This window comes from Hydra vulgaris, chromosome 13 (assembly GCF_038396675.1).
Source record: "Hydra vulgaris chromosome 13, alternate assembly HydraT2T_AEP".
Classification (NCBI taxonomy): Eukaryota; Metazoa; Cnidaria; class Hydrozoa; order Anthoathecata; family Hydridae; genus Hydra; species Hydra vulgaris.
In genome coordinates, this window is record NC_088932.1 from 6,580,001 (window position 1) to 6,592,500 (window position 12,500).

Here is a 12,500-nt window from a genome sequence, read left to right on the forward strand (position 1 = left end):
TTGCCAGCAAGAGTGGCCAATCAATCAGAGAAATTGTAAAAAGGGCCATTAACGCCTTAATAACCAACGACCTACAACGAAAATTTAACTGGACTGGAACAGTTGGGCAGGCTGGAGATAAGGAAAACATTTCAACTAAAAGAGCTTTTCGCAAACTTAATTATTGTTTAGCGCTGCAGAGTAAGTAATTTTTGTGATTAACTATTGTGTAATGTGCATTTAAATCATCAGAAAAGTCAGTATTTAATACAACTATAATAATCTAACTATAAATATATTATATAACAGGGGGAATCAGTAAAAATCCACCAACAAAGTCAATAACAGAAAGCGAATTTCAGGTTGAAGTCGTTCGTTTTTTACGAGGAGCTGCAGACAGAAATGGGGGAAGAAAAATGAGGGCAGTCAATAAGGATTAAAACGAAGAACTCTGCAATTTAGGCGAACAATTTTAATGTATGGCTTGTAAGAGATTATAAGAAGTTAAAATAACAATTATTTGTATTTAATTATAATTTTGATATCTGATAATATATGAATACTATATGATAATATATGAATACATTATACGAATACCTTGATAATATAAGAATACATTAATGTATTCTTATATTATCAAGGTATTCGTATAATGTATTCATATATTATCATATAGTATTCCTATATTATAATTATTCATATATTATAATTATTCATATATTATAATTATAATGTATTCATATATTATCAAGGTAATAAAGGCCCGTTAGCGGCACGTCCACACTGGCTAAATATTGATGGGCCTAAAGCGGGTTTTGTATGTCGCGCCAACGTCAGCATGCCAAAAGTAGACCAAATGCATCTTTGACATAGGAAGCCGAAGACAGCCTGCCGACAGCTAACCTATAGTGAATCATTAGCGGTTTAAAATTAAAATTTCAAAGAAAATAAATAGAATCTTCAGAAGCCGAAGACAGCCTGCCGACAGCTAACCTATAGTGAATCATTAGCGGTTTAAAATTAAAATTTCAAAGAAAATAAATAGAATCTTCAGTGCACATACGTGTTACATGCAGGTTACGTTATAACGTAACCCTGATAAATATATAAATTTATGCATTTTTGCATGCAATTTCAACCGGGCAGTCAATGGACTTAAGGCGGCTAGCCAGCAGCAAACTGGTATAGATATAGGTGCAACAGTGGTCCATTACCGGCTTGCTGGTAACGGACCACTGTTGCACCTATATCGATTTGCCGTCTGTGAACCGCTAAATAACCGATTAGCAAGCCAGCGAGGTAACACTGTGGCTCGCCGACGTCGGGCCAGCGCGTGCGCTGCAAGAGGCCCGATAGCGGCCCGGGTACATGTTGCTCACTGGGTTTACATAAATGAAGATTATAGTAAACATACGCTGGAATTGCGGAGAAAACTCCTGAATGAGGCAAAAGATTTAAGGGCGAAGGGTAAGTACGCTAAAGTTGTATATTATAAATTAAACATACGGGATTTATAAAAGAAATTCTTTGATCTCATTTCGAATATGAAAAAACAAAAATTAAATGGATTCTAATAAAACCTTAAATTTTGAGTCTAGTTTTTATGATTTTTTTCGAACTAATGATTTCTTATTAGACGAGGAATCTGATCCTGATCTTAATTATTTTACTGATTCTGATGTTTTGCTAAATAAATGCAACTACTTTTATAGCCATGAAATTAAAGGATTTCTTGATCAAAATAATATTAGCACAATTCACATTAATATTCGAAGTTTAAAATTTTTTTTTGAAATCTTTAGTAATTTTATTGAAGAAACTAGTAATTTTTTTAATATAATCTGCTTAACAGAAACATGGTTCAGTTCGGATGACGTAAATTCTTTTACCAATTTTGAACTGCCGGGTTTTAATGTAATTTCATTGGCACGAAAAACAAATAAGCGTGGCGGAGGCGTTCTTATTTATGATAAAAATAACTTAAAATATTTTACCCGGCATGATATGAGCATCAGTGATGTTGATAAAGAGGTTTTAAAATGAAATTTCAACCAATGAATTAAAAAATAAAATTTTAAGTTGCTGTTATCGCCCACCTTCAGGTGAAATTAAAAATTTTAATTCGTTTTTATGTAATGAAGTTATTAAAAAAAGTAACCGCGAAAATAAATTTATCTACTTATTAGGTGATCTGAATTTAGATTGTTTTCAATACCACGTCAATAATAACATTAAAATGTTTTATAATGGCATTTTCGAAAATGGTGCGATTCCTTTGATTAGCAAACCGACAAGAATTACTCAATCAAGTGCTTCTTTAATTGATAATATTTTAACCACTGATGTTTTTAACGTATCCTTAAAAAAAGGCATAATTAAAAATGACATATCTGATCATTTTCCTGTTTTCTTTTCTATAAATATAGATAATAAATTACTTCCTAATGAAAAACGAGTTTCCAAAAAGCGAAGTTTTACAAATAAAAACCTTGAATCTTTTAAAGAACAATTATCTTTAATCGATTGAAACTTGATTAACGCCTCTGATAATACAAACTTAGTTAATAACTCCTTTTTTAAAACTTTCTATGATATTTACGACACTAAATTCCCTGAAGTTAATTTAAATCTCAAAGCTAAAAGTATTAAGTCGCCTTGGATTACAAAGGGTTTCCGTAAGTCTTAAAAATTAAACAAAAATTATACATTAATTACTCCAAATGTAAAACAAATGAAAATAAAATTATATATAAAAATTACGCTAAACTTTTTGAAAGCCTCAAAAAAAAAAAAAAAAAAAAAAATGATTTAAATTTACTAAATAAATACAAATTGAATTTTAAGCGCACTTGGTTTATAATAAAAGATATTACTGGCAACAAAAAAAGTACATCTCACCTTTTGCCAAACATGGTTAAACATAATAATGAATTTTTATATGATAAAAGACAAATTACGGAAGAGTTTAATAAATATTTTGTTTCTGTGGGACCAAATCTTGCAAAAAACATTCCTATAGCAAACAGCTTAATGATTGATCTATGTTTCCCTCTAAACTCTTACTTGAACTCTTTTGAATTCTCTTTTGAAGAGTTTGAAATTGCATTTAAAATGTTGAAATCTAACAAAGGCCCTGATGGTACTAACGGCAACATTATTATAAGTTCATTTGATGTTTTAAAAGATAAACTCTTTAAGATTTTTTCGCTATCAATTAAACAGGGAATTTTTCCACGAGCTCTAAAATTAGCAAAAGTCATACCAAAAGGTGGTGACGTTGAGAATATAAGTAACTATCGTCCAATTTCACTACTTTCTGTATTCTCTAAAGTTTTAGAAAGAATTTTGTACAATAAATTTTATTTTTATCTTAATATAAACAATTTATATTACAGCAATCAATATGAATATATTAATTAAGCTTAAAAGTAACCTAAATAATCGGAAACAATTTGTTTATGCAGACGATAACATATCAATTTATTTGTTAAATATTTCATGTGAAAATTCTCAAGGATCCATATTAGGACCACTCCAATTTCTAATTTATATTAATGATCTACCAAAAGCTTCTAACCTAATGACAATTATGTTTGCTGATGATTCTAACTTATTTCTTTCTCATAAAAACGTTTTTACACTTTTTAGCAACATGAACATTGAACTAGCCAAAATTTCCGAATGGTTTAGATTAAACAAACTATCATTAAATATTGATAAAACTAAATGGATTCTTTTTTGTCCTTATGGTAAAAAGCACCAGCTGCCTAGCAACTTACCCTTTTTTTTTATCGATAACATTATTATTAAAAGAGTTCTAATGACAAGATTTTTAGGTGTATATATCTATGAAAATCTTAATTGGAAAAGCCACATTGCTAACTTGTGCAATTAATTTCAAAGAGTATAGGCATTTTATACGAAATAAGAAACTTTCTAAATAAACATACCTTAATTCAGGTATATTATTCACTAATTCATTGCCATATTAATTATGCAAACATTGCTTGGGGTAGCACTTATAAAAGTAAACTTAAACCTCTCTCTCGGCAACAGAAACATGTAGCAAGCCTTATAAATTTTAAGGAATGTTTTGCTCACGCCAAGCCTCTTTTATATGATATGAAAGCACTCAATATATATAAGTTAAATGTTTTTAATATTCTTTGTTTTATGTATAAATGCAAGACCCATCTATCACCCGTTTCTTTTAGTAACTTGTATTTACAAAGAGATAGAAATAAATATATTTTAAGGAACGATAATTTAATTTGACAACCATTTTCTCAAACTAATTTTGGTAAATTTTTTATTTCATTTCGCGGACCATTTTTATGGAATAGTATAGCTCTAAACACTTCTAAAGATTTTTCTCAAGAGTGTAATTTTGATTCTTTTAAACAAAATCTTAAAAAACTCATTTTTTCAACTAAAAATATACTAATCTACTTTTAAATTTTATATTTTTTTAAAAATCCCTTATCTATATTAGTATATGTATATATTAAATGTATATTCTTTTTTTATTTATTTATTTATTTATTTTTAATCCACAAGCAATTAGCGGTTTCTCTGTAACAAGACCTGATGGTCTTCTTTGAGTAATCCGTTCTTTATATTTATTTTTAATATTTATTTTCTTAAAGATATCTTGAATTGTTAACTTTTATTATTGTAACAAAGTTTTATTTATTTAAATTGTAATAAATATTGTGATAAAGAACAAATAAAAAAACAAAAAACGATTGACTTGTATTATAAGTACGTAAACTAATTAAGTAAAAAACGCAACTCGCATACTGTGTATTAAAATGTAAATACAGAGTTCTTATGTTTTAAAAGTATTTTCGAACAAAAGAGTTTGCATAAATTAAGAAATTAATAAACTTTATTTTACTTAAATTACAAACATGAAACCTAAAATTTAATTCAAAATTATGTTATTTTTACATTTTGTTTTTATCGTGCTTTTTCAATTAAAGAATGTCATTACCACGAGCATTTCGTACTATATATATTTTCGAATTACAATAAAGTAAAACAAAGTGCTATCAGGCTTTATTTACAAGCTTCATTTACAAGCTATTTACATGAGTTTGTAGTGTGACATTCAGTCTCGAGCATAAATTTAATGTTTAATGATTTCAATAAACTTTTCAAATCATCTTATCAGGTTTAAATTTTAAAATTGTTTAACTGTTAAAAAAAAAAAAAAGATAAAAGTTATAAAATACTCTTTAAAAACGGCTTTTTACTATAGAAATTTCAAAACATTTTTCTTATGCTTATCAAGATGTTGCATAGTTATGGAATAATATTTTGTAAAACTTTTTTTTAACTTTAAATACTTTTAGATGAGTTTTCGCTTTTTTTGCTTACATACATAAAAAACTATTCAGCACAATATTATGTACGTCTCAAAGAAAACAGAAATACTATTTAACAATAAAATAAGACAAAAACATTTATAGTGCAAGCACAACTCTTAACCAAATCAAGAACTTAACCTTTTATACATAAGCCGTAAAAAATTGGTCTTATTATTTTTTACGAAAAATTTGATAAATCAGACCGTGTAACTTTAAGCAGGCTATAAACTAGCAAGTTAGGATTGTCTACAAATTACGCAACGCAAATTAAATTTAAAAATTGAAAGTAGGAGCTCTTTTACGCGACGAATTTATTTAAACTTAATAGGCTATTTTCCTTTTTTATTTAAATTAAGACTCTGCAAGGGCTAACATTTGATCATTTTTGTTTTTTTTTACTTGTGAAAATTTGCGTTACGTAATTTATTGAGGATCCCTAACCTTGTAGTTAGTATGTTTTATTAAAAATTTATTTACAGTAAAGTATTATTTTTACTTTTACTAAACTTTATGAAAGAATAGTTAACTTTAAATACATTTATAATAAAGCATTCTAGCTACTTAAATATAAATTTAATATATAATAGAATATAAATAATACATCAAAAATATTATAACATAACATTAAAAAATGTTACACTTAAATGTGTGATAGTGTATTTACATCTATTTTTTAGACTTTTTTAATGTTACGTTATATAACATAATGTAACAATTATTTAATGTTATGTTATAATATTTTTAATGTATTATTTATATTTTATTATATATTGATTTTTTAGTTTTTAGTAGCTAGATTATTTTATAAAAAATGTTTATATAATGTAATAACGTTATAATGTAAAATAATTTTTAATGTAATCATATTATGTTTTTAATGCTTTTATATGATTTATTGTATTTTGAGTTAATAGTTTTTTTCTTAGTATTTAATAAAGACTTCTCTAAGTATTACTTAAGATGAGTTAGTGTTAACATTTTTTAACAGTTTTAAAATTTTTCAGTCGTTTTTATTTATCACACGTGAAAACACGTGATGAAAATTTTGAACTCTTCTTTTATAGTAATACTAAAGTTTAATATAATAAAAAAAATATTATGAAATTTTGTAGCTGGATTTTAAATCAGGTTCACCAATATTTACTACTTATATACAGCATAATTATAATAAGATGCAATAAATTAATTATAAACTAAATAAAACAAACTTTACATTAAGATATTTGTTACCTTGAGTTTCTTTGATTCAATAATTCATCTAAAATTTAAAAGTTTAGCATTTTTATGTTGTTTATCTGTTTATTAGAAATAAAAGTTAAACCATTTTAACAAAACTTAGATTAATTCAATAACTTAGTTCTTTGTTAAAAAATTAAGAACAGCTTATATATTATTAATTAATTAGTTATAGATTTTTTAATATATAAGATACTTCTTAATTTTCTATACCTGTGATGATACTTAGACTTATATGAGCATCTTAAAGTCCAAATATAATCACAGAAATCTGAGGAAGTGCATTTAACTACGAAGTTTACGCCATTAATGTATTAGTATAAAAAATAAACATGAGAATGAAATGAAAACGTTATTGCTATTTAGTTATTTTACCTCTGTATTTTCTCTCAATTAAAATCACTATATCGGAACGATTAAAAGATATCAACTTTGACTTTAATTGTTCCCATGAAAAATTTGTATGGTTTTGTTTCCATATTCTTAAAACATTATCAGCTTTCTCAGCAACTGTTGTATTATTAGCGCCAATGTTATTAATGTCTGCACAACGTAAACCTAGGTGTCTTCCAAATCGATACCATTCATGTGCAATTTCGTAACTTATAGTACCAAAAATATTAGATGCCAATTCATCAGGAATCGATGAAGTTGTTGACACTATTTATTGAAATTATAAGTTAAAAAAATGGAATTAAAAGGGTATAAATGTTTTTAAAACCGATTTCAAAAACATATTATATAAGCTATTTCACAAAATCGATAAATTGAATTTTAACTTAAGAGTTGCATAAAGGGCACTTACGCAAAACTCTTAAATTAAATCTTCTAGATGATTTTTTTTTGACAATAAATAAACCTCGGAATAGTTATTTATACATTTTGAAGCAAATATGTAATGTATCCCTTACTATGATTAGTTTTTTTAGCTTTTTTTTTCATATTAATTTTCTTTTACTTAAAAAAACATTTTTATATTGATTTAAAAAGTTTTAATGAATATACTTGTATCTTTTTCGAAATGACTGGTTCAATTTAGTATATGGGAATAAAAAAAAATCAATTTACAGCAAAAAAGTTTTTATTATTTACCATAGCCTAGAGTAAATCACGGTGGCCGCGAAGGTTGAAATCTTGCCATGCCCAACTTTATTTTATTGATAATAAATTACATTTATGAAAATGAATATTTGAATAGTAAAAAGCTTATACGGTAAGGTAACAAGGCTTCAGTAACATCAAAAATTGTTTTAAAACTCAAAAGTGTTTTTTTTTAACATTTTCAACAAAATAGACAACAAAGCACTACGTTTTTAATATACTATGGTGCGCAGCCTCTCAAGAGTTATCAAATCAACGTAAAAAATGTCATTCTTTGTTTTAAAGCTCTGTTTTCAGAGAATCAAAATAATCAGAAATGTCAGAAAAGCTTCGTAAAGAAAGTAAAGATGTTGATGAATAAGAAAACTTATATTTGAGACATCTTACTTTAATTATATCGATTTAAATATTGAACTTTATTTGTTTGGAAAAAATGTTACCAAATGTATGCAATTACTTACAAAAAGTGGATCATACAGGGCTGTAAAGCGCAGAAATTAATATTTGGTTATAAAATGGATTTTCATGAGAACATTTGATGGTGCGGAAGTATGTAAGCTGGCTGGAATTTTCTTTCTATTTCCTATTTCCAGCTTCACAAAAAGTGTGTCTTTTGGCGGTATAAAGATTATTGATTGACCATAATCGAAAGAAATAACCCTCCTAATTTAAATGTAGGCAGTTAATCATTTAACTCTTTTACCAAACTAATTTCCAAAAAACCTGTAACTATTTTCAAAGAAGCGCTGAAAAATCCTAATATTGCTAAAATCTCTAATATCGTCCTATTTAAACTCTTATATCACAAGTTATAACTATAGTAGAAGTAAACAAAGCATCATATCATTTTATACCTTTACTGTAACAATATCTTCACTGAAGTATTTAACCTAGCGAAAACCTATTATAAAACTAGATGTCCTAAAAAAATAATTCAAAATAATAATAAAACTAAAAGTGGATCATACTGGGCTGTAAACCTCCATTGCATACTGGCCTGTAAATCTCTATAACAAAATTAACAAAAAATGATGGTTATAAAGTAACTTTTGCTATAATATTTTCATTAACTTCTATAACAAACTAGCAGAGAAGTTTGTTCCAATAAAATCCAATAACCCCCTCGATTTTTCCAAATCAGAACCCAGATGTCAGAATAAAGATAATAAAAAGGCTTCAAGATATAAATCATGTATTTTCAAAAAGATGATTGAATATCTAAATTGAATAAAGGTAAGATTAAAACTGAATTCAACAAACAATCTAAATTAGTTTAAAAATTAGTAAATAAAGCAGTTTTACAATATGAAGAAAATATTTTAATGCATGTAAAATGAAATACTAAAATTTTTTATTCCTACATCAACAAACAAACAAAAAATAGAAACTGATATCAAGGCAGTCTTTGATACTGAAAGGATACTAATCACAGAGAAAAAAGATATCACTGATTGTTTAAACCAACAGTTCCATAAAGCCCTTACTCAGACCCATAACAGAACATTAATGCCAGAATTTTAACCAAAAACTCAAACTATATCTTATGTTGACAGTAAAACTCTGCTTAGTAATACTCGTGTAGCCTCTCTACTGGGCAGCTTAGGTGGACGGAAACCCCCTGGAGTAGACCAGTTACATCCTTTTGTTCTTTCAAAATGTTATTAGAACTTGATTTTTTCATTATCTTATATATTTATCAAATCTTTTGGAGATAATGGAGAGATTAGTGAAAGAATACAAGACGGAGTACCTAAGTCAAACTACTATTTATTCACCAGCATAAGTTTGTTAGTGATAAAACTTGAGCCACAAATCTCTTAGATGTGTTAGATACAATTACAGAGGTACTAAACCATAATTTTATGGCCCTCCTAATCCTACTGGACTTTTCCAAAGCTTTTGACAGATTAAGCCACGAACTACTGAAAATAAAACTTAATGGCTATGGGTTTGATGTAAAAATAATTGCTTAGATTTCTGATTTAAAAAAAAATAGACGACAGCGAGTAGTCTTGGGTGGTGTGTGTTCTGACTGGGCAAAGGTAACGAGTGGGATACCACAAAGATCGGTTATTGGTCCACTACTGTTTTTGATATATATAAATGACATGCCAGAAGTGGTCAAGAACTTTTGTAGGCTTTTTGCAGATGATAGCCAGCTCGTTGTTACGATCAAAAACAATATGGATATTATAGTAGTTCAAAATGATCTTGACACCCTCATAGACTGGTCCAAACTTTGGGAGATGACCTTCAATATTGAGAAATAAAAATTTATGAAATTCTGTGAAAAACCAAGCAAAAATCTAGATAACTGTTACTTCACTATGAAAGATGATTTTGGAGCTGTTTTAACCTTGAAATAGAAAAAATTGAGCAAAATCTTGGTGTAGTTTTTAACAATAAATTAAAATGGAATTACCACATCAGACATGCAATAAATGAAGCAAATATAATCCTTGGTAAGCTTAAGCGAACATTCAAATCTTGTTCGGGGCCTATTATTGTTAGATTGTTTAAAAACTTTGCTCGACCTTATTTGGACTACTATGCATTTGTTTAGGATCCTTTTCAAAAAAAAGACAAAGGGCTCTAAAAGCCGTCCAGGAAAGAGCAACTAAATTTGTTCCAGCAATAAAAAATTTAGATTACAAAGCCCGTCTAACTTATCTCAATCTACAAACTCTAGAACAAAGAAGGCAACGTGAGGACATGATACAATACTTCAAAGCATTTAAGGGGTTTAATGATGTAAATTAGACTCATATCAATGCCATACTACATTCTGTTTCAGCACAAGGACCTGCAAGTAATGTTAGAGGCTCTAAATTAACTATGTTGAGACAATTTACAAAAATCCAAGCTAGAAATTACTTCTTTACAAACAAAATTATATTGTTATTGAATAAGTTGCCTAATAAAGTTATCGATTCAAGAAGCGTCAACGAGTTCAAAATTCAATATGACAAGTTAATTGTCGCCGAACAGGCATCTTCTAAAAGTCTGCTAGGCGGACTTCATAAGAAAAGTAATTTAATCTTATTGCAGATTATGGTATTATATAGAATGTATATATACATATATATATATATATATATATATACATATATATATATATATATATATATATATATATATATATATAATATATATATATATATATATATATATATATATATAAAATATATATATATATATATATATATATATATTATATATATATATACATGCAAGACCGGAATTTTTTTTATTAATTGATAGACTGCCTGCCCCAACCAAACCCTCAGTCGATTAGGCAGTACTCCCTTGCGAGTCAGACTAAAAGATAGTAGATGTAGCAACACTCCGCGCATGATTTACAGTAAAAAAATAAAAATAAAAACATTTTATTAAAATTAAAAATAAAAACATTGTTTATATTGTTTTATATATTTTTAAATGTTTATAAAACATATATATATATATATATATATATATATAATATATATATATATATATATATATATATATATATATATATATATATATATATATATATTATGTATATATATATATATGTATATATATATGTATATATATATATATATATATATATATATATATATATGTATATATATATATATATATATATATATATATATATATATATATATATATATATATATATATGTATATATATATATGTATATGTATATATATATGTATATATATATATATATATATATATATATATATATATATATATATATATATATACATATATATATTTACATATATATATATATATATATATATATATATATATATATTTACATATATATATGTATATATATATATATATATATATATATATATATATATATATATGTATATATATATATATATATATACATATATATATTTACATATATATATATATATATATATATATATATATTATATATTTACATATATATATGTATATATATATATATATATATATATATATATATATATATATATATATATATATATATATATATATATATATATATATATATATATATATAGATAGATAGATAGATAGATAGATAGATAGATATATAGATAGATAGATATAGATTGACCAGATTTGTCTGAAAGAAAAAATATTATTTTTATGTATAAGTGATATTTATTAATGCAAAAATATAAAAATAAGGTAAAAATGCAATTAAAAGCTCTCTATAACCAATATAATATGTAATATATTACATAATAATCATTTATAGATACTTTTCAGAACCTTTTGCTTTTTGTAACAACTCTTTGTTTGTTTTCTTTAATTTTTTGTGAAATTGCTCGCATGTAAGTTCAATGTTGATTTTTACTTTCATTACACTCTTAAGTGTACTAACTTTTAGTTGGCTATTGTCTTTAGTCCAATATTGACTCACTAAACTAAACAAATGTTCACATTATGCATTAGTTCCTGGAACAGTAAACCCAAATGCAGCAAGCATTACCTGCAGTTAAGGCTGTACTATAGTATTGACATTATTTTTACCTTCTAAAACAGTTTTCCATCTTAACAGTATAGGAACAGATTCTGCTTCCCAGTTTTCCAAATTTATATCTAGACAAGTTTTGATAAAATAATAAGAGTCAAAAATGTCATTATCACTTCTGACAAAAATAGGTAAGGATTTAATTTTATTAAAAAAATATGTATACAAATCCTTAAAATCCTCACATAAAAATTTTTCATTTAACATAAGATATTTCATATATCTGCCCACTTCTTTAAATAACTAATTATGGTACTATAAAATTTCACTACAAAAGAAATCACATGCT

At 25.9% G+C, this 12,500-nt stretch overlaps 1 protein-coding gene across 1 annotated transcript in view; it reads right to left on the minus strand.

The window, feature by feature from the left end:
• The window catches only part of LOC136090162 (uncharacterized), a 29,894-nt gene that overhangs the window by 7,995 nt on the left and 9,399 nt on the right, over window positions 1–12,500 (minus strand). The window contains exons 2-3 of the mRNA XM_065816290.1: window positions 6,960–7,244; window positions 6,579–6,606 (exon numbers count right to left, since the gene is read on the minus strand). Coding sequence (XP_065672362.1) covers window positions 6,579–6,606; window positions 6,960–7,244 — 313 coding nt within the window. The remainder of the gene's footprint in view (window positions 1–6,578; window positions 6,607–6,959; window positions 7,245–12,500) is intronic.